At 32.2% G+C, this 25,088-nt stretch overlaps 1 protein-coding gene and 1 pseudogene across 1 annotated transcript in view; both read right to left on the bottom strand.

Moving 5' to 3' along the window:
- VPS13B (vacuolar protein sorting 13 homolog B) overlaps positions 1-25,088 on the bottom strand; it is a gene marked incomplete at its 3' end in the record, with an annotated part of 647,903 nt that overhangs the window by 261,830 nt on the left and 360,985 nt on the right. Inside the window, exons 28-30 of the mRNA XM_025050073.1 lie at positions 24,833-24,974; positions 21,363-21,771; positions 13,261-13,372 (exon numbers count right to left, since the gene is read on the bottom strand). Of these exons, the coding sequence (XP_024905841.1) occupies positions 13,261-13,372; positions 21,363-21,771; positions 24,833-24,974 (663 nt within the window). The remainder of the gene's footprint in view (positions 1-13,260; positions 13,373-21,362; positions 21,772-24,832; positions 24,975-25,088) is intronic.
- Positions 19,022-19,137, bottom strand: LOC112483677 (annotated as a pseudogene).

Here is a 25,088-nt window from a genome sequence, read left to right on the forward strand (position 1 = left end):
ATACCTTGAGTTGGATGTTCATCAGGAATAAACAAATGTTATTATTAATATTTCCAGAAAAAGAATAATTTTCACGTTTTTAAACAAAGATGTTTTGTAAAGTATCCATGCACAACTGTTAATGATGTTAAAGTCATCTATAAAATGGTGTTAATCTCATCTATAAATTTCTATTGGTCATATGATTGAATCATCAATTGTTTGGGTCTATGTATATTGTTTAAGTATACATGTAAAACAAGATACAAAATTAAGTTAATCTCCAGCATGAATTTCACTGGTCATATCAATTTAATGTTAATGTTAGTTTATATTGGGAACATTAATACTTTGAGAAGTCAAGATGACCATTACGAGTTTAAAAATCAAAAAAAGATATTGTCACGGTTTTAATGTGTAAAACAATCCTGATGCCTGCAAATATCTACATCTTGGATTGCATCAATGTCAATTTATTTAGAACCTTAAACAAGATACTTGATTCCTGATTTTTAGTAAACTATGATTTAAAAAAAAAATCTCAGTAAATTGATTATACATTAATCAATTTAATTTCCTGAAATTAAAAGAAATTTTATAGTAGTTTGAAAAAATTCTGCTTAGTTTTAACAAGCTTCCATTTAGGAAATAAGCATTTTTTGTGTTGAACATTTACATTACTAAATAGTTATAAAGTAAATTTTTACAATAGAAGTTAAATAGCCTCATCAACTATATTAAGAATAAAACATGTTTTTCCCACTCTTCCTATGACTGGTGGTTTCTATATCAGGCTCAGACTGAGAACTGGAGAACGATCAACATTGTAAAAGTTGACCATAAAGAAGGAACAAACATATGAAAAACAAATTCTGTATATGACGCTGGAAGAATTCTATAATGCAAGCTTTCTAAGGGTGAAAATGAATCAGCTCCCTTAACTTCTGTAATTCTTTAAAGGTAAAATTCCATCAATTAAACTGCCACAGAGAGGGTACACCCGTCAGAAGCCTCATTTATAAAAGCCGACTTTAAAAACTTTGCCAAAATTGCCATGGATTTTTCAAAACATGCTTGTTAACAATTTTTAAGAGAATGAAATTCTCTATGAAGAAAAACTAAAACCTAATACTAGAATCAAATCTATTAAGTACTGAATGCACTAAAAAGGATTACCAAATGTCTGCAAAAAAGAAATGGCTAAAAAATTCAAAATTGACAAAAGTCTTTAAAGAGCTATGGGTAAATTAGCTACAGATAAAATCTCAGAAGGGACATCAGAAGACTCACAAATATTTATGGCATGAACCAAAAGCTTTATGCAGAAGTTCACAAATGTCCAATTAGAAGAAGGATATAGTTCTCTCAAGTAAAAGATGAAAGTTAAAAAACTTTGTAATTAAAACTACTACAAAAGAAAAAAGTTCTGCTTTGAATATTTTAAAATTCTTGGAACAAATAAAATATTTGGGAAAAAAGTATGAAGTAAATTTTATTGTTACAATCACTGTTTGTTTTTAAAATCTTTTAGAATAGATATTAAAAGATTTTGTGAATTTTTAGGCAATTTGACAGAGCAATGATATAATCTTAAGTGACTTCTAAATTTTTATATCTAATTCTATAAGTATTTTCAGATATGTAGCTTAAAAACAATATTTCACAACTGCACACAATTAGGGAATAAAGCCTACGTTATTAAAAATCTTCATGACATACTTATTCAGCTTTGATATAATTCTGGTGTCTAAAAATACATGTGAATAATACATAGTTGTTTTAAAATAATAAAGTCAATATTTTCTTTAACACAATTTAGAGAAAAATAATAATATGTAAGAATACTCTGGAATGAAGAACTATAATAAAGAAAAAGTTTTTACTAATCTCTTTCATAACTGAGAGAACTAGAGTAATAAATTATACTAAGGTAAAAGAGAAAGAGATTTATAAATACTTATGTTTTATAATGATTTAAAATATCTCATTAAATAAAAATCACAAAAATATATTGAGTTTATTAATCAGACAAATCTAAGTTAGTATTTATATCTGGTCATGAATCACTTTGGAGTTCATAACAGCTGCGAGAAAAAGCTTGATGACAATCAAAATCATTACCTAGGGAGCTATTTTCTGTAGATTAAATGCAGTAACAAATACAACCTAATCGAAATTCTTTTAAAATGGATTGTATGTTCATAGGTAATTCCCTGAAGGACCAAAGAATTCAAACTTAAAGGTTATAAGAGTTTTCACTATATATTATGTATGTCTCTAATATCAATACAATTAAGTCCTTCCAGCTTGGAATGTTTTAGGCAACCCAAGGAAAACGCAAAGTTTGCACCTAATAGTTTTTTCAATTTACTCACTCTTAACAAAAACGTTAGAAAAATTAAAAAAAAAAAAACAAAACTAACATCAAAATGGTGCTAAAATTAACGAATATAAATGTGAAACTTCAAAAAAAAAGTTTCAAACTTAATGTCATACACTAGTTAAAGCCAGTCTGTCTTACAATAAACTGAGTTACAGGCAGCAAGATGAAGTAAAGAGCATGCACAATGGGAATCAGTGGGAATTAGTTCTGTCATTTTATGTGGGACCCAGGAGAAAGTAATGTCTCTAAAATACAGATAATCACAAAAGCATCAAGTAGAATCTTTGACACAAAGAAAGCTCTCAATAGATGTTAGCTATTACTGCTGCTACTACTAGTACAACTACTGTTATATTACAATTGCAGAAACGTAGGTCAGACACTGGTATAGAAGACCAAAGAAAGCGGAAATTACTTCTAAGTAAAATGATTCTGAAAGGTTTCAAAAAGAGAGGATTTATGTGAGACGTTAAAAGACAGATGTGATTCTTTAAAAAAATTTAATTAATAATGTTGAATATCAAAGAAAAAGATTCTTCACAGAATTCAAAACCTAACCAATGTAAAGTTTTTATAAGAAAAACTCTTGGAAAGGCTGAAGTGGAGAGAAACTATATTTCAAGTTGAAATGCATACGTAAATAAACAAGGGCCATGGAAAAGAACATATTAAGCATTATTGGGTAAATAAAATATTTCGTTTGAACAAATATCTTATATAGGAAGCAATTAGTGGTAAGATTTAAAGTATAGGTCAAGGTTAGACGATGGAGAAAGGTTCATGTTGGGTTAAAAGATAGGGATTTATGTCATGTTAAAAATTGAGCACTATGGCAGATGTTGAACAGAGAGTTGCTATCATCAAACAATGTTTCAAAGTGGTACATTAAAGCCAAAATGCCTACAGTGATTCACAGTAGTGTTGAACTGTGAATCACTTGGCTTTTGCCTTTCACATGGTAACAAAGAACATTTAGCTATAATAATTTCAGTTTCCTATTGGTACTGATACATTTGTTCTTTAAAAACCACCCTGTAGCTATTTCACTGAAGAAAACAACTCAGTCTTCCTTTTACAGTTTCTGAGGTATAATAATGTTTTGAAGACTGGAATGTCTGCATCACAATATATTCTACAAAAATTTTAAGTTTTAATGAAGCTTTTTAAAACTATGGAGACTATTTTGTTGGTTAGGAACAACAAATAAGTCTTTAAAATAGTCTTTTGTAGCTGTATAATAAAGCTACAAAACCAGTACATTTGTATATGATGACACTGAAGGATGTCCACAATATACTACTCAGTTAAAACAAATGCAAGTTCCACAACACGACGGACGTAGAGTACAATTCCATTAAGTCAGTCTCCTCCCTTTCTTCTGCCTCGCTCTCTCTCACTCCCTTCTGCCCTCCCTCCCACTTTCTCTCAAATGCATACAAAGAAAAATGGTCTAAAAGAATGTCAACTGAAGCATTAACAATGGTCACAGAGTAAGAAAGTAGTTAGCATTCAGAGTAAGTAAGCCCTAGTAATAAGAGAAATTTCATTTTCTGTGTCCACACTTCAGTGTTATTTAACTTTTTGGAAAAAGCGAACACTACTACCCATTTATTTAAAAAATGTTAGTAATACTGGTTTATTAATAGATTAAAATAAAAGTAGATTTGCTATAAAAAAGGTATTTTTCTTCCAATTATTTATAAATTATTTTTTAAATCTTATTTTAACTCTCTATATTATAATTTGATGACAAGTTGACTGAATGATAAACTAAATTGTAAACAATGTTTTCTAAACTTGAAATTTAAAAAAAATTTAAAAATCAGATCATTAAAATGTACTAAAAAAGCAATGCATTTTTTTAATAGACTCATGAATAATTAAGGTTAATGTTTCTATTCCCTCTGCTACTTTTAAAAGGAAACATATTTGAATGGAATGAAAGAACACTTTTCTCCCTTCCTGTGAAAACTGCAAATCTGGAGGGAACTTCTGGAATCATTCTTTCTTCTTATAATAACTTTAGAAGATGCAGGACAGAATGTTGTAAAGACATTTACAATAAAAATGAGACCTTGAAAAAAAAGTATAGGGTGTTAAGTTTATAACTTCTGATTTTGCTTATTTCATCAATCTAGACATTGTGCAAGGTGTTGTAGGCAAAGCATGAATTACTATGATATCGAAACTATCAGAGCTTCACAATGTAATTTCACTGTCTCAGATAATGTGGCTGAGGTCTTGTCTGTAATGGGAGGGACAGACCATAAACTCTAGTCAAAAATATGTATCTGTCATTGGTATTTACACTCAATAAATATCTACTGAATAAGCGAAATAATTAATCAATGTATATTTAATAAATTAAAGTAATGTGAATTAATTAATGTATGCATACATACATGCAATGAAATGTGATAAACAGCTCCAGATCTCTACTACTTTAAAGACTGATACAGGGCTAATTTATTCTACTTCTTACATTAAAAACTATTTTTAGAAAATAATTTGTTACAACAAAAATCAAGTGAAACTACTTATAGATAGTATTCAGGATCACAGGCAATGAAATGTTTAGAAAAGTCTTCGGAAGTAGAAATAATATAAATCCAATGTAATTTTCGAATAGCAATTATACTATAGAATAGCTTAAAGTCCTGACTGAGATCTATTTCTATTTTTAATAGAAACAACCATAAACACTATAGTTAATGAGCTACACGAGGTACAGATTATGTGCCACATTTGTAAATATAAAGTTTCTAAAAAATCTATATATCATTTATACAAGAAAAGTATAACCAAATTTATTAAATTCTTCATCTGGTTAAGTTATAAACATCTAAAATTTTAATTTTTTATTATAATTCCAATTTTATTTTAAGTTCCTTAAATCATCTTATGAAAGAATACTTCCAGCATAGGTAATTTCTTTTTTAATATGCCTTTATAACCCTTTATCCTTAACTGTTTCTCTGCTTCTCTTTTAGCTTGAGACAAGAACCTGAATCATCTCTCAGGAAAAAACGTTGTGTTAAGATAAAGGAAAAACTATCAGGCCAGACTATGCTTCAGGTCTACAGTATAAGTCAGGGAAATAGTTGAACATATCATAGGAGAATCTCAGATTGAGCCAAAAGGAAACTGAGAGATCATCTTGTCCTGGAATTAGCAGTTGTAAAGTAGGTAGATCAGTAGGCAAGGAGGAGGCAGTAAAAGAGGATAAAGGGTTAAGGGAGGGGCTCATAAGGATACATGGCTGAACATGAACACCAAATAAATAACATGTTACCTAAGTTCTGTTGTTTTCCAGTGGGTCAGATGCTTTTAAGAGTAATAAAGTACAAATTCACATAAGAAATGTTAATAGGAGTCTTATTATTTTACCTTTTCTGAATTATAAGTTACAAAAGTGAGTAACTGCTATCAACCGAAAGCCTTTGAAAATTTTGAAGTTAAAGACTGCACTGAGGGCGATTTTGTTAGGGAGTAGGAAAGCCTTGGAATGGAGGATACTTATTTTTTGTCACAGAGCCTTTTACAATGTTTGAGTGTACAGCATTAAAAGTTACTAGCATTCATTAAAAATATATTTTTAAAAAATTCTCTCTTTATTAAAGGTTTGGAAACCACTTATCTAATCTGCCTAATGAGGTACGGTGTCTGAAGCAGCATATCAGAATCAGCCGGTATCAGTCATAGCTAGTTACTCAGGAACTTGGTAGAAATGTGAGATTTCAGGCCTCATCTCAGACCTCCCAAATCAAAACTTGAATTTTAACAAGGTCCCCAGATGATTTGTAGACACATTAAATTTAAGAAGCACTGGTCTAATTCGAAATAAATCAAACCCCGCTCTAAAGCCTCCTCTGTGGATTTATCAGCCTCTGGAACATCAATGGTGGGGAGCTCACTACCTACTGAGATAGTTAACATTTTCAAAGATACTGATCTCTACTTGCCCAATTCCCAAACCAAATCTTCCCCAATTTTCCTTCCCTCAGTTAACTTCATCCTTCTGGTTGCTTAGGCCATGCAACTGAATTATCCTTCTCTCTTTTGTCTCAGATCCTATGTGCCTTTACCTTTTAAAGAGCTCCAGAATCTGACCACTTCTTACCACCTCCATAGCGACTACTCTGGGCCAAACCACGATCATCTCCTGCCAAGATTACTGCAAGTCACAAAACCGTGCCCTTCCTTGCCTGCTGTCTATTTTCACGTGTTGGTCCAAATTATCTGCTTAAATATAAATGAAATCACTTCTGTGCTCAGACCCCCTGGGGGCTTCTCATCTGATTAAAAAAAAAATCTACCCCTCAATAATCAAAAGCACTTCATTTCACATATTCTGTTAACTCAAACAGTAGAAAGAATCCTTAACATGACTTCTAAGATCAATATCGAACTTCCATTTGTTTTACTGAACTCTGACTCCATTTTTAAATGCATATTTTACTTCTGTTCAAATGTGTACCTTTAGTCCCTGCCGGCAATCCCTTCATTTCTTTCTGCAAGTAAATACTTTGTAAATAATGAAAGCATTATTTCAAAATTCAGCACATGTGGATTATTTCTCCCCTCAACCACATCTCACTCAAAATAAAAGCCAGTCCCTCATAACGGCCTGTAAGTCTCCTCCATAATGCTTCTTATCTCACGCCCATTTACATTCCCCTGGGCACTGCTTCAGCTGCCACGGGCTTCTTTTGCACACTCTGGCTTCAGGATCCTTGTTTTCTCCATGAGGCCTCCTCTCATAATTAGGCCATGCTGCCCACCTTCACCTGCCAATTCCGATCTTCCTCCTGCTGTGTTGCCTCCCTAACACTTAACGATATTCTAACATACTGGAATACCTATTTATTAATTTGTTATGGTCTCTCTCCCTAATGAAAAGTATGTTTTATGAACAGGGAAATTTCTCTTTGTCTTGTTCATTGACGTGCACTCAATTCCCAGGAAAGTGCCTGATACAGAGCAGGCTTGTAATAAACATGTTAAATAATGACTAACGAATGAATAGCCCTTTATTATAATGCTTTTATAACTTGAAAGATCTCCATTCTATTGAGATCTAAGTAGTGTCACTGTAATATCCACAAATTTACTGATCCTAGGTCTATTCTTAGCTTCAGAAATAATGAAACTACTCTTATGACACTGTAGGGCAAGTATTGGAAGAATGGTTCCATATTCCCTAAAAGTTTTCTCATCTTCAAATTTAAGATCTTCAGTTCCTTCAGTCTTATTGTTCCTTCAAAGGTAATATGTCTTTTTTGTACAGCTCATATTTAAGATTTTTCTCTTTATTATTTTTAATAACCAAAATGACAAACTTTATCATAGATAAAAGCTTCTTTTCCAGAGTTCTGTCATAGACCTTGAAACCTGTGTCAGGGGAGCAGATCTTGTTGCATTCTCTCCTTGCTTAGCATCTTCCCTCAGCCCATCAAGAAAGCGTCTCTTCAGCTTTGATTTTCAGTAATTTGATCACATTATGCCTAGATGTAGTTTTCTTTGCACTTATTTGGCTTGGATTGAGACAGGGTACTGAGTTTCTTGAGTCTGCTGGTGAATGACTGTTGTTAATTTTAGACAAGTCTCAAGGGCTATCTCTTTAATTTTTCCTTTTGTTCCATTCTCTTTCTTCGAGTCCTTGTACTCTAACACATGTGTTAGACCATTTGACAGTGCCCCACATTTTCCAGTTTGTTGTCTTTCTTGTTCGCTTCTTTTCCGTTCTTTTTTCCCTCTCTGTGCTTCAACATAGATAATTTCCATTCAGTATATCTAAGCTCACGAATCCTATCTTCTGCTTGCCCATCTGCTATTATGAGTCTTTTAATTTTAGATACTATGTTATTCAATTTTAGAATGTATTTTAAATAGAGTTCATGTCTATGAAAATATCCATATTTTCAATATTTTTCTTTAAAATATCAATAACAGTTTTTCAAACTCCTGTCTACTAATTCCAACATCTCAGTCATCTGTGGGTCTTTTTCTACTAGCTAAATTTTCTCATGATAATGGGTCAAATGTTCCTGCTTCTTTGATATCTTATAATTTTTATTATGTATTGTACACGTATAGAAGACTAACAAAGTCAATGTTATTTTCTCCCAGAGAAGGCATACTTTTTCCTAGGCAAAATAGGAAAGGGGTAGATAATTTCAATTCAATCAGGAATTGAGCTAGGTTTGGTTGACTTGCAACTTTAAGCTTAATTCAACTTTGATTTCAAATGTTTCAAGGGAAAGACTTATCCTGTGTTTGTTGCAGGCCTCTCCTAATAGTGTTGCACAGCTGAATAGAAATATAATGCAAACCACAAATGTGAGCCACCTATATAAATTAAAATTTGTTAGTAGTCTCATTGAAAAAAGGTTTTAAAAAATATTGGAAAGTTGTTGTAATAATATATTTAATTCAATATATCTTAAATATTGTCGTCACAATGTATAATCGATATAAAGATTTTTAATGATATGTTTTACTTTGTTTTCTTCTTAATCCATCAAAATCTTGTATATATTTCATACTTATAAAACATCTCAATTTGGACTAACCACATAGCAAAAACCGAAGAGCCACATGCAGCTACTGGATTGAACAGTGCATCTCTATCATGGCTTTGTCTTTTAAGGAAGGTGAAACTTCCAAAAACTCAAATTTTTTTGCCAACTCTCCTCTCCCCACCCAACACTAACGTAGTGCACTGTGGAGGGCTGATTACACGTTTGGTTCTCCTCTAGATTCCAATATGTCACTGTAGCCTACATGACTGATAAATGCCCTTGGATTTCTCTTTCCCACAATAGAACCCCCTTGCTTATAGGCAGGCAAAGCAAACCATTCCAGGGTTAAAAAGAGCACCCACTCTCTACGCACATAAGAAGGATATTTCTCTGTCTGGAATTTGATTCCCCTGGACCTTTCTGTGACATCAGTCTTTGACATATATTTTTTAAAATCACCTTTATTGAAATATAATTGACATCCCATAAATTTACTTTTGAGGTGTATACTTCGGTGTTTTTCATATATATTCTCATTGTATTCACTATCCATCATTCATTGTAAGAGTATTCACTGTACATATCATTCTACATCACTATTATCTAATTCTAGAACATTTTTATCACCCCAAAAAGAAATTCTATACCCATTAACAGTCATTTCTCTTTCCCCTCCTATTGTATGAAGATTCCACATTTTGATTAGCCATTTGTCAGTTGAAGAACCTTTGGGCAGTTTGCACTTTTTGGCTATTATGAATAGTGCTGCTATGAACATTGGTGTGCATGCTTTTATGTGGACATATGTTTTCAATTCTCTTGGGTACATATCTAGGAATAGAATAACTGCATCATATGGTAACTCTATGTTTAATCTTATGAGGACTTGCCAAACAGTTTTCCACAGCAGCTGCACCATTTTACACTCCCACTAGAAATGTATGAGGGTTCCAATTTCTCCACATCTATTATCTTTTTTATTATAGTCATTCTAGTGGGTGTAGTTTTGACTTGTATTTCCCTGTTGACTAATTGAGTTGAACATCTTCACATCCACTTTATTGGCTATGTTTCTATCTTCTGGATATATATATCTATTCAAATTCTTTGCCATTTTTAAAATTGAGTCGTTCTTCTCTTATTGAGTTATAAAAGTTCTTTACATATTCTGATTATGTCTCTTATCAGATACAAGATTTGTAAATGTTTTCTCACAATATGTAGATGGCCCCTTCTTAATAGAGTCCTTTGCAGCACAAAAGTTTATAATTTCGATAAAGTCCAATTTATCTATTTTTTCTTTTGCCTCTGTGTTTTTGGTGTCATTTTAAAGAAAGCATTATCTAATCCAAGGTCACAAAGATTTACTATGTTTTCTTCTATAAATTTCAAAATTTTAGCTCTCATATTAGTTCTCTGATCCATTTTAATTTTTGTGTATAATGTCAGTTTAGAGTCTGACTTCACCTGGATATCCAGTAATCTGAGCACAATTTGTTGAAAAGACTACTCTTTACCACTGAATTACCTTGGCTTCTTTATCAAAAATCGATTGACAGTAAATGTGATGGTTTATTTTTGGATTCTCAATTCTATAGATTAATCTATATGTCTATCCTCATGCTAGTACTCCACTGCCTTGATTACTATTGTTTTGTCATAAATTTTGAAATCAAGAAGTGTGAGTCTTCCACCTTTGTTCTTCTTTTCCAAGATTGTTTTGGCTATTCTGGGTCCCTTGAGATTCCATATGAATAATTTTGATATGAATTTTAGGATTAGCTTGTCAATTTCTGCAAAGGAGGTACGCTGGAATTCTGATTGGGATTATGGTGAATCTGTAGATGATTTTGAGAAGTACCGTCATCTACCAATACTGTCTTCTGATCTATGTACATGAGATATAACTCTATGTATTTGATCTTCTTTAGTTTCTTTTGACAAGGTTTTGTACTTTTCAGAGTGTAAGTTTTGGAGTACAAGTGGTAAATTTATTTGTATTTAATTCTTTTTGATGCTTTTATAAATGAATTTGTTTCCTTAATTTCTCTTTTAGATTGTTCATTACTCGTCATTATTATCCCAGTAGTTTTTCAGTGGATTCTTTAAAATTTTCTATATATACGATCATGTCATCTGCAGAAAGACATAGTTTTATTTCTTCCATATACTCTGGGTACCTTTCTTTTTTTTTTTACTTCTTCCCTAATTGCCCTGGACAGAACCTCCAGTATAATGCTAAATAGAAGTGGTGAGAGCAGACATCCTTGTCTTACTCCTAATCTTAGGGAGAAAGCATCCAGTCTTTCACCATCAACTATGTTATCAGGATGGGGAAGTTATAAAAACCAAACAGAAAGAAGAAACACAAAGAGCAGATTAAAAGAAAGAGGAAGTAAAAACATATTGAAAGGGAGTAGAACAGTGAAATGACTACATTGTATAATCAAGGGGAGGGACTAAAAAATAGAAAAATAAATTTAAAAAGAACTCTGAAATAAATTCATAAGAAATAGATTCTGAAATGCTCTGCCATTAGTTAAGTATGTGCTTTTGGCAAAACATGTAACACTTCTGTGTGCTTTGGTTTTGTCAGTTATTTAGAAACAGGGCATTTATTTTATAAATATAAAGTACCTATTATGTTCTTTTTGTATACATATTTTTATGTAGTCTGTGTGAGGCACTGATGTTCTCAAAAGATAATATACTTTTTTTAAACACTTACTTTACTTTTTTGGCACTATATTTCTATATTCTATAAAATAAATCAAACAAAGCAGTGAAACAAGGAAGGAAATGAGACAGGGAAAAAAGGTAGAAAGTAAAGAGAAGAAAAAGTATAGAAAGGGAAAAGGTAAAAAGTGAAGGAAGATATAGGAGGTAAGGAAAAATTAGGCATAAAGAAAGCAGGGAAAGTAAATAAGGAGAATGAAAGAGGGAAAAAGTTCAAGAAGGACAAAGGAAAGGAAAAAACACAAATAACTGCTGAAGAGCCAGACAGTAGAGAGGGTAGAGGAGGAAAGGAAGTCCCTCAGTTCTCTTTGTTAATGGTGATAGGGTCTTTTAATATGAAACACATTTCACGAAAGTAAAGCAGGACCTTCTTTGGAGACCACTCATTTATGAAGTGAAAGGACAAATATGCCTGAAAGAATTTCTATTTATTAAAAAATTAAATTATTTTCATTCAGAAAGGATTCTATTACAATCCTTCCTCTAGATACTGAGGCAGTCGAAAAATGTGAGCTGTGATCTTGGCTCGATCATTATTTGACTAGAGACAGCTATTCTTTTTGGATCTTTAGTTTCCTAATCTATAAAACAAGGAATTTGGATTAAATAATTCACAAAGCCTCCTTCAGTTCTGACATCATAAGATTTTACTTAGGCTAGCAAAATAAAAACTTATTTAAGGGATGAATACCATAAGCTACTTAAAAAAGTAATATAAGAAAAAGAGCATGTTATATAATTCAAAGGAAAAAAATATCAACTCGGATATTAGAAAAATTTGAGAAAAACAAAATCCCCAGGTCCACTTAAAGTAGCTATTACTCTCTAGGTGATAAATTCATTACAAAAATCAGAATCTTTTCCTAGCAGTAACATTTATTCTAGAACAGTAGGAATTTATTTTTTAAAAGAATGAGATTACATCTGAAAAACAGACCAGCAGGAAGACTAAGACACTTGTTCATCTGTATTTCTGCAACTTTTCTCACTTGGTTTATTTGCAACTGGACTTTTATGTCTGGCAGTAGTGCCAACTTCAGTACGAATGATATATTATTTTTATCATGTTGATTACATATGTTCACCAGTTTAGTTGTCCATATATGCTCGGTGTGGTTTGCAAATACTCAGTGACGAAATCCAGAGCATGGCATTTTCACAGAAAGTGTTTACTGTGAAATTTCTCCTTAGAAGTTTGCTTTTCTTTACAGCTTTGATCCATATGACATCCACAGTCCAACATATCAAATAAGGGCTTATAGTTAAATTAAGAAATTCTTCAATTTGACACAACATGACTACAGTAGGATGTGGTAGTTCTAGTGAGGACCTCATTTTCTTATGTGATTAGAGATTTGGTCAAAGCTAAAGTCTGCTAAAATTTTCCAAACTGTGCTTCTTCAGTTTTACGGTGATTTGGTACTTATATTCTGTTATTCATCAACACTTCACAGAAATACTTGATTTGTCTGAATGAATTTACAAACCCACAACTGAAGAAAATCAGAAAAACCTGGTTTTAAATATCAAAAGATCCCGAATGAAAAGTATTTCTACAGGCCACACTAAGCAAGTTTTATTGATCAGTGTACTTCTTTACAGGATGAAATGGTTGCAAAATTGAACATAAAATAAACTTACTGGTAAATATCCTTCCTGAGGACAGATCTGCCAAGAGGATTGTCAGCCTGGGGAGCCATAGCAACAGAGCCAATCTTCAAAACCATGGTGTCTTCTTTTGCTGCCTGATTGACTATAACAGAAGAAATAGATTTTGAGGTATACAGTGGATCTGTGAGCAACTTCATACATAAGAAGAAATCTTTGAGTAAAAGAATAGACACATTAAAATAAGACCAAAAATTAGGACCAAAAAAATTGTTTAAAATAAAAACATTGGATGCTTTTCTTATTTCTTTTATCTCTCATTAAGTTGTTTTCTGTTATGATTTAAATGATGAAAAAAAAAAACCCCTCCATCCTAACATTAAAACGTATTAAACACATATAAGCAGTACTGAAGCAGTATGTTTATCTCATTTCATAATCTTATACTACTGCACCTTTCTCCCAAGTGATTTTCAGACCCGGGCTTTTTAACACTACGTTGTTGTCTACAAATATATTATAGGATACCACAAAGTCAGTAACAAATTCTCGAAGCCATTTAATTTACATGATTAAGAATTAAATATGCATGTGTGTGTGTGTACACACACACACAATACAGCACCATATTAGCCATAACATCTCAGAAAATCCAAAAGAAATATAATGGCTGCAAAGCTGAAGAAAGAAAAAAAAATACTTTAATATATGAGGGCATTTCAACTTGATATTTTAGGTACTTTTAAATTTTAATAATTACTACCGAGCAATTTTAATAATTGCTCGAGAAACAGTAATTTCACACCTATGTAAAAAGTTCTACCTCCTAACTGAATCTAAAACTAAGGTAAGTAATCCCATAAAACTATAAAAGGTAAAAGGATATATCAATTCTGATTTCTTTTCTTTGTGCTGAATAAAACAGTATTTTACCATATGGTCTGATAAAGTTCAACCATTTTTCTATAAATCACCAGCTAATTCAGTATCTTTTCTAAGGACTATTTGGAATGCATAGGGGTTCTTGATGGCCCCATTAATTTATATTATACTTTATTCTCTCTTTTTCCAACATATTATACTGTAGTACCTGTTTAAATTGTTTAAGAATTATTAACAATATACAACTGTCTGGGTTTTAAAGAACACATATACTAAAACTCATAATTTCTTTCAAGAAACTATCATCTGCCACAAATGGAGCAGAAAAGGACTGGCTGCAAGACCTCAGGAATATCCTGAACAGAACATGCCAATGAAGGCATACAATCCATATTTCCTAAACTGTGGTGCTCAAAGAATGCAAACGCTAAGAGATTACTTCCAGCTGCTTCAGCAGTACATTCGGTATGGTCTGACTTAGATTAGTCTAAGAACAAAAATCAGAATTAAGAAAATCAGAAAAAATAAGAAGAAAGATATTCCGTGAGGAAAAGAAGGAAACAGAATAAGATGTGCATAAAGGGAGTGGCAAGACGGAAGGAGGGTGGAAAAAGGAAGGACAGCAAAAGGAGAAAAAAGCGATGAGCTATCATAATGAATATTAGCATATGGATGTGACAATAAAGACAGTATTTTAAATGTCCACAGCAAAAAGATCAAATAGAAAACTACTTCTCATGCAGCTGCACTATTTTCAAATGACTAGAGGTCTGGCTTGATTATAGGTCCTTATACTATGAACACTGTTTACATTTTACAGATCTTGCATTTTACGCCAACCTTATCAAATAGTTCCATGTGGGTAAAACCTCTGATTAAGCAGCAGGCATCAATTAAATCAATAAATAGTAAGCCTGGAGAATAGACCATAACACAAAAGTGCAATTAGTGTACTTGCTAACTGTTCTTCCAGGCTACAGATACTACCCACCATATGAAAGTCTGAAATGCAATAGAAACACTGCAGTAAATGAGGTACATATGGAAGAAAAATGACGTACTTGGTGTTACATACAAAGCCAGATCCAAGAACAGAATTGTTTCTGCAAGAGCCAAGAGTGTTCTCACTAGATTATACTGACTATGAAGTTATAATAAAAAAAAAAAGCACTTAATACATACAGATCACTTACAAACTAATCAGTTTTATTATAAAAGTATTCAGCTTACCATAATGTATCTTTGAGATATAAGAAAAAATAACAAAAATATGTATTTATACAAGAAAGTGCTTTCAGTCATTTCTTCAGTTACTTTACAGTTGGAAAAACTTTTTTGGTTTATTTCACCTGCATTTAATAGTTGGACCATATGAGGAAATATTCCCTCTAGAAGCATTTTCAACATGAAAATGAATGCCTTCCTTCTTTGCTTTAACTGTATTTTTTAAAATTGAGCCTCATAAGGAACCACTCACTCTAGAAGACTCATGCTAGATCCAAAAAACAGTCCTCTATCCTGAATTAAATATCTTAAGCTGGAACTCAAATACCTATAGATTCAGAATCTTGATAATAATTGAACATAATGCAAACGATATTCAAATCGAAAATTTGAATTTTATTTAATATTTCTTTAAAATATTAGAATGCTAAATATATTTTTATCGACAGAATTTTATACATGAATGATTAAAAACTTTTATATTCAATGTAACATGCAATCTAAGTCTGAAACATTTTATATCTTTTGGGGCAAGAGAGTGTGTATTGAAAATAAAAGGCTATGTCCAACTCTGATATTATGAGCTTGTATAAGTAACCAAAAGCTTAAATAGAGAGCAGAATTTTCATGCAATTGTCAGATAACTGTAAGACTATTGTTTATAACTAAGTTTTCTTAAGTCCAACATGAAATAAAGGTGTTTGGAGACCAACTTTCCTTTAAGACTCTCAATATAAACTCAATATAGTTTAACATCTAAAGTCTCAAGAGTACTTAAACTTGTCACTGGGCAATGTTATACTTTAATAAAGCTGTAACTGTAGTGACAGACCTACACAAAGCTATCAACAAAGAGTTGTATAAGTTTTTGCCATATTTGCAGTTGAAGACAGAAAGAAGGGTCAATAAAGGTGTGACCTAATGATTGTTATGTATCTTAATGGGAAATGTAGTTGCATCTAGTTTATGAATCATCTCTGACCTACGGGCACAAATTGTAGATATTTTTATAATATAGTTTCTGAGAATTATGACATACCATCATTTAGCTCTGCTATCACACTCATTAAGGCATAATTTACACATATACTTTCAGTTTAATTAATCTGATAAAAATATTATTCAAGCAAACTACTTTTTAAAGCCTTTCTAGAGAATAATGAATACTATGCTCTTGACTCCCTAAATCTTACTGGAGTCATTTAAGTAAGCATATTTGTTTCTAATGGAAATGCTGCTGAAATCATGTTTCCCTTATTTAGACACATTATATCTTTTAAAATGTATTAAATGAAAACATTCACTATTTCACATAAAATATACATTTAAAAATTTGTCTACTTTTAAAATGGTTTAAATGCTAAATTTTATATGTATTTTACTGCAATAATTTTTTTATGGGTGAATTATGATCATTTGAATTAAGAATAGCAATGATGAAAGACTGTGTCAAAAAAACATAATGTGCCAAACCTCTGAATTTTTGGTGTGCATTTTTGTATTTGTATTTTATGAATAGGCCCATATTCTGGCAATTTCAGATAGATAACATTTCAGATAAATAGATATAAATATAAGTAAAGGTATATACATGTAGATATAAATATAGATATATACATAGACGCGCGCACGCGCGCGCGCACACACACACACACACACACACATTAATATTTTAAGAGTGTAAAAATCCAGAAATGAAAAGATGTATGCGATACAATGTAAGTCAGACAAAAGGCTTAATACACAAAGAGCTCTAATAATTGATAAGGAAAAGACGAGCAACTCCTCAGAAAAAGAGTATACTTTTCATTAATGAGACCAAGAAGAATGATAAACCTCTGCTAGGATGAGAGTGAGAAAACAGTATAAACTGGTGTAGCCATTTAAGAAGGCAATTTGACATCTCTTAATATTTTAAAGGTACATGCCCTTTGATCTAGTAATCATTTTGCTAGGAATTTATTCCATTTATATACCAAGTCATGAAAAATGCCACTAAAAAGGTGTTTATTGCAAAAAGTGCTTCATATACGCAAAGGACTAAAATTAACCAAAAGTCCACAGAGAATGTGGCACACTATGTTTTCCAAAGATGGCTATAACAATATCCTCCCAACTAATATGCTCATTTTGAATGTTACCTGCTTAGGAGGTACTCAGGCATCTGAATTTTGGAGTAAGACCTTAAAAATCCCACCACAAACTCCACCAAAAAAAGAAAGAAAAAGGCTTTAGAAATAAGATAGTAAAAGGCTAGAAATATTTTTGCAATTACAATCAGTTGAGAATTTTCCTAGTAATAACAGCCGAATGGGAAATACAAAACATCAACAAAACTGTATGATATGTAGTATTAGTTAATGGTTATAAGACAATAAGCCAAAAGCAACAAACAAAACATGTACACACATAAAGGAAATAAAAACCCTTTTTCTCTCTTTTCTCAAATAGCCAAACTCTTATTCCTTCTGACATGTATACAAATTGATAAAGCACAGTACCTGTTTCAATAAATCACTGCTGAGTGTAATAGAAAAATGAAGCCAGAGTTAATCAATGAACCTTTGATGCTGCCTCACTGCAGAGGTACACAGGTGCTACCACTCTTACCGAGAGTAAGCTCCCATTGCTCTTCTTGCTGACTCAAGTATGCCTGCACGTTAACATTGTTCAGTAAACGCCACAAATGCTGCCCTAGTCAAAAGGGCTTCCAAGCAGATTGGTGGTTTCTCAAAGCGCAGAATTCTAAACATAAAATTACCAAATGATCTAGCAATTCTATCCATAGGTATAAACCCCAAAGAACTGAAAAAGGACTTGAACAAACCCTTACATGGCCGTGTTCACAGTAGCATTACTCTCCATAGCTAACCCCAAGGTGGAAGCAAACAAAGTGTCTGAGGTGAATGGATAAGCAAAATCTGGTAGATCCATACAATGGAACATCATCTGGCCATAAAAAGGAATGAGCGATTCACTGTGAAAATATTCCCTTAACAAATACCAAAAACATTCAGAAATTTCAGTACATCAAGTAGATAAAATATTTTAAGACAAACGAGCAAATTTTAAACAAAGATCAAATGCCCACATTAAGAAACAGCTATGTCAGATTCAGGAAGATTCACCAGTATAAACACTATTGGACACCCATTTAACAGTCTTAGCCAGACTGGGTCATCTGGAAAAAGCAATATACTGATACTGTAATTATATTCCAGGACCAATTTCAAAACTTAATGGGCAATGAAGCATATACATTTGGTTGATCTTTTTATTTTTATTTGATCTTTTTTTATTAATATTTTAATATTAAAATATTAATATTTTATGGTGTGGGATTTAAGGTATGAAACCTTAAGTTAAAACAGTATAGGAGATATTAGAGGAAAAAGGACTCACCTTAGGGTTAGTTAACAGGCGATTATTATTTAGAGACCAACTAAGTCATACTCCTGAGGACTCTCCATATTACTATGAAAGCATCGCAATCAGCTATGTTGCTTTACTTCCTGATCGTCTGAGTGAGCTTTCCCTATTTTTTCACAGTGCATTTTCTCTATATTACCTTCCATCTCATCCTATACTTTCACCTCCAATATCACTTTTTCCTTCCTTTCTTTCCTTCCTTTCTTTTTCTTCCCTCTCTCCCTTCCTCCCTCCCTTCTTTCTTTCCTTTCTTTCTTTCTGCCTACAGCACCTGGTCTTCCTAGGTGGTCTCCCATCCAAGTACTAACCAGGCTCAACCCTGCTTAACTTCCAAGATCAAACATCAGGCTTGTTCAGAGTGGCATGGCCATAGACTGGGCGCGAACCCAGGACCTTCTGCATGTAAAGCAGACGTGCTAATCACTACACTATGGAACCATGTCCACTTTTTCTTATTTTCAATGAAATTTTGGCCTTATTAATTGTTTACATTAAAATAAAAATAGAAAATTATGGAATGGAGAACATAAAATATATGCTACGAGAAATTTTCAGAAAACCACACAAGCCGACTAACATATTTATGTTAAATAAAAATTACAGTTAGAAAAATGCATGCTTCTGTACCAACCAGAGAGATATTTATGGAAAATAATATCCTTAATTGTTAAAAAACATTTAGAATTTTTTATGAGATCATGAGACTTCATTCTTATTTTTATCTAGATACAAAATATCTATAATTTCATTTTAATAGTTACAGATAATATGTTTTTGAAATATAATGTACTACCCCAGACTCTTTTCCCAAAATGATAAATTTTCTGTAATAACAGCCAAATTACTCCTGTTTCAATAGTGTTTTCCCCTAATCTCAGCTGGAAAATCAAAAATGGTTTGAAAATCTCAGTAACCTTTGTGCGTGTTCCTATTGTTGTACAGTTATGAGAAAATATCATGACTCTCAAACTGGTTCTCAGAGAACTATATTGTGTAAAAATGTAGGTTACCTTTTTTTACCTAAGTGGATTTAACATAAATTGTATTATCTAAACATTCATTAGATATTCATATAATAAAGGATAACAATAAGGAAAAAGCATAAAGGTCATTGCTTCTGCAATAAATATGCAACCTCTTTTCTGGTTAGTGGTTTGTCTCTCATGTCACTTGTAATTGCTCAAAAAAGACTAACTCTTTATTCTTTACTGCTCATGTGTTTCCACAAACTATTTAAACAGATGAAAACAATGTATAGTGCTGTCAGAATATAGTATATGCAAAGAATACTAATTTCACATCTCAAAGTAATCAGTTTTATGACAGATACTAGTAAAATTAGAATTAAAAAATAGAAACTGGTTTGTATTAAGATTCCATAAGTATGATACACTGAATTTATCTCTAGACATCTTGATAATTAAGAACTACAAAACTCTACAAATATTTTCTTTTATTTACGGAAATGTTAAAGAAAACATTATTTTAAATAAACCTAATTATCAATGTTAGGCAGAATACCATCTCTGATTAAGATCATCTGTCTGTGCGAGACAGAACAAGAGACAGACTAGGCCTTGAAAAAAAGAGAAAGGAACCAGGTGCTTTTCTTTTGTTATTTAACATCCAAGGTCTTCCTCCTAATAACTAAAAAGGAAAAAGAGTTTTGCTGTTTTCATGTGGTAGAAACCACAATCTCTCTCTCAGATACTCACTCTCGTTTCTCTCTCAAATTCACAGGGCCCTACGTAAGGATTGTTCCTCAGCCTCTCTTACAGCAGGGCCATCTAAGTTTTGACCAATGAGGGGTAAGTGGTAATGAAGTGTAGGACCTCCAGAAATACTCTTTTAAAAAAAATGAACAACCTTCTTCTGACAAGACTTCCTTTTATTGAGAGCTTACTATGGAACTGGCGCCATGCATGCAGTTTAATGTAGTCATCATTTGAAAGTAAGCTATCAATAAGGCCTACTATCAAGATAGGTACTCTAATTACCATTTTAAACAAAGGAATTTAGATTAACTTTCCCAAGATTTCACAATAAATAACTGGCAAAGCTGAGATTTGAACTTAAGTCTATGTAACTCTGAAATCCATTACCATTAACCACTGTTATATTTCACTCAAAATTCTTAAGGTTCTTCATTCTTTTATAGTAAGGGGGAAATTAAAATTTAAATGTCACTCTTGTGAATGGAGGCAGTAGAATTATCAATTCATTTTAAAACTTAGAGCAATTTCAGAGGACACTGAGAAATCTAGAAGAAGTCACAAGAGCCTTGGTATGTTGGCTTATTTTTTAAATTAATTTTTAGTTATATTAGGTATACAGAACCCAATATTTGAGTTTAATAAAACAAATGACAGAAAGTATAAGCTTTAGTAGCAAAAGCCCCGAAGAAAACAATCTCATATTTCTTATTCTAGTAACTAATAGTCAAAAACATACCCAGTATTCTGACATAACTCAAAGATTTAGCTGTAGAATGACTATAACATATTTACTCTTTCTAAAACATAACCAACTGCAAATTACAACTAAGGTCTCTAGAAGAAAGTTTTTTAAAATCAGATAAAAAGAATTTCTGAAGACAATACCTTCAATACGTGGTTGCATTTCTTCTGTTTTTGGAACAAAAATTCTGATTACACTTGTGTTGATATAAATCAGAGGTAAATTGCGCGAAGTTAGTGTATGGGTCCTCATAGGCTGACCAGGAGATTTTCTTTTCTCTTTTTGGGTCCTTGGTAATTTTGCTTGAAATATACTTGCAATGGCATTAAGTAAAGGAAAACAAAGGACAATATCAAAAGCTTGTGCTGAAAGAAGAATTTCATGAAGAAAATGAGGAGAACCATCCGTAAAACTTTCAGATAACTTATGAAAACTTCTTCGCTCATTTCTTGATATTAACTTGTGACGGACATTTTTTGTTACCGCTTTTGTATATGTCAAAGAGAGGAATCCATGCTGCTGGTGAGAGCCATCTAGAAGTTTTGCTGTTGTCTGTTTCAGAAAAAGGAAATCACAATACATATTTAAAAAATATATATATATTTGAAAGCATAAAATGATCACAGTTGGTATTATATCCTTTCATTATTTCTACACCTCTTAATGAGCGCATTACTGAACAATTCTGCAGATGGTGCAAAAGCTTCTAAGACAGTATGCCTGAACTGAAAGTTAGCAATTTGAGTTCTAGTTCTAGATCTCAAGAGGTAGTTATAACATCTTTGTGCCTGTTTCTATGATTTATTTCTACATTTTCTGTAACATTCAGAATTTGGAACGGATCATCTCTAGATTTTATCTTTTCATTCTTGATAATTTTTCATTTAGAGTGTAAATATGCTGTCATAATATGGACCACAGGGGAGTTGTTTAGGCAAGTGAAACTGAAATAACTATGTTATCCATTTCTAGTTGTGACAACCTGAATAGAAAAAATTATTGACTTTACTTAACATTTATAAGAACAAGATTTTTCCTTTGATAATTTGGCTAATTTATAGGAAGACAGAGCCCATAAAAAGAGGCTCACTGATATCATGCTTTGATAAGTAAACTAACCATTTAATTCATGTTTACTGGAAATGATAATATGACACAGAAATAAAACATTTGTCTTAAAACTGGCCTATTTTCAGTGGCTATCATATTGTTTACAAAACCTAACAGCTCTTCTATAACTCATATGCCTTAGGCTTAATACTATATTAATACAACATTTGAGAGTAAAAATTATGTCATTTTAACTTCAATATTTCTGACAAAATTTTTCCAATTAACTCTTATATTCAAATTGCACACTATAAGCAAATTATAGTAAAAGCACTTTTAAAGTAAAATGCATACTTTGTATTTCTCAACATGTAAAAAAACAGCTCTTCAAAAAGTTTTCTTAAACCAGTTAATGTACATAAAATCCTATTTTGCAAATTACTCAATATAGAGTTATTTACTTCACATTCCTCACACCTCTCCCCAAGGCCTGATAAATTTTTTTAGTTATAGGGTCTAAAGAGCAATGTTAAAAGAGGAGGTGTAGTAACAAGAAAAGGAAGGAAATATATTCACCAAAACAGGAAAAAAGTGAAAAGTAGCAAAGCAGCAATGTGTCTTAGCCTATGCTATCCCATCACTAGGAACCTCTTTTGCTTCCATTTTCCTCCTCTTGTGTTGTTGCCTATCACCCCATGTCTTGGTGAGAGGAAAAAAGACTATGCAATTCAGCTATTACTGCTCATTTTGTTTTTAATCTGGACTGTACAATGAAAAAAGGTGAGAAAAATTTTACCTTTGTATGTGTTCTTTTTTTAAAGTTAATTTTCTGACCATTAAAAAAAAAAAAAACTTGGAAAGTAGGCATTATGGACGTGCAAAATAATAATTTTTCATATAACTGTCATCCTTCAGAGCACTTTTTATTGTTCCCAACTTTCTCACTGCCTCTTGTCTGATTTCACTTTCCATTTGCTTTCTATACTCGAAACAAAAAGAAACACAGTAAAACAAGAAAAACTGCTACCAATCTTATCACTATGTTGCTGGAAAGCAGGCAACAGTGGACAGAGAAGGGTGGCTGCGCTATGGCTTCCCTGGAAGAGGCCACAACACTGTCTGCCTCTAGGTGTCCACACTGGACACTGGAGAAGGGGGCAGAGTCAACAACTGACCTATATAACCAACATCTGAAACCTGCAAATACTATAAAAGGTGTTTCGATGTATAAATGTTTTGATTTGGAAAAAATATTTTTAAACATAATGAACGTAGGTACTCTTAAAAGGTAAACTCCCACGAGAGAAAGTTTGTTGAACTACTGCATCCCCAACTCTCTTAATATGAGAGAAAAAATGAAAGAATGCATACATAGTAGCTATAGTTGGGATAATGTAAATATTAGTTTTCATACAGTAATAATCAACATTTTATACTATTTAGATGAAAAGTTAGAAAACACTAATAATTAAGGAAGCGTTAACTAAAAAACAGTAAAACTACTAAAGAAAAATTTTAAAGGATAATAATTGTGGTTTGTTTTTTTTTTTTCCATGAATACATGTTACAATTATCAAGAATGTTTCTCATAGAAACTAGTGCACATTCCAGGAGAAGGAAATAAATCTCAACAGAACTTCCACTGGCATAAAAGCCACCTTAAGAGATATCTTTTTCCAGACTAGGCTAGAAAAAAATTCAAAAATCAAATCAGAAAGTAGCATTTGATGTGCAAATACAATATTAAACATTTAGCCTAGGAACACAATACCTGGCTAATTTTTATAACGCTTAAGAGATATGCCTTAAATTCCTTTTAAGTCACAAAAAAGGGGAAAGAAATAGATAAGTAGCTTACACATGCTAAAAAATATTCTAATATTTGTGAGGATTTGATAAATTCTTAAGAGAATCACTATTAATATGGTGGTAATCTGCTCTTAATATTTTAAAATTAAATACATTTTACTGACTTAAAAATATCACTTAAAATAATTATCTTAATGATACATTCAGATATATTGTACCATTAGAAAAAACAAGGCTCCAAACTTCTAAAAGCCACTGGTGTACAGTCTAGTGTTCATTTATTCTCCGGTCAATGACAGACATACAGCCTTGTCCAGATCAAGAGAGCACCGAATAAGGTACTTTGAATTAGCCGTGAAAAGGAAATGACATAAAAATAGGGGGACGGGGGGACAATTTAAGTAAGAATCATAAAAGGAATGACAAAAGCAGTATGGTCAACTCTTGATCATTCAATACATGCATAATTTTAAAAACATATCTAACATCCAACTTTGACTTTTTTTGTGCCATGGTAAAATTAGTTTGTATTCACAAAACCAGAGTGATAAATAGTATATACAAGTAACCCAGAAATAAATCAGATTATAATGGAAAACCAGTCTATGATTTAAAAATTCATTATAGTTCATTTATAAAGTTGATGATATAGAGGAAAATGAAAATCAAGAGTTGACTCTATAGATAGTATAATTCCTTCTCTGGGTTCCTGTTAATGGGAGTGCTGTAGCATAATTTAAAAATGATTTCTTACAGAAGGAAAGAAGCCAGAGCAATTACTGAAAGGGTCCTGCTTGCTGACGGGTCGAACCAACAAGGTGCGTCTGTTCAGCTTGTCAGTACAGGAAAGGAAGACACCTCCACATTGCCCCAGAGACCAACACTCTTCCCCAAGGCTTGAGGTGATGGACAGGAGCAAAGAAGGTGAAAAGACAAAAAGCAATAAAAGCCATAAGCAAAAAATTCTAGATAGTTTTAATTCTGCTCAAGTTTGCATTGGTTTAGGTTTG

This window comes from Pteropus alecto, unplaced genomic scaffold (assembly GCF_000325575.1).
Source record: "Pteropus alecto unplaced genomic scaffold, ASM32557v1 scaffold164, whole genome shotgun sequence".
NCBI classification, from domain to species: Eukaryota; Metazoa; Chordata; class Mammalia; order Chiroptera; family Pteropodidae; genus Pteropus; species Pteropus alecto.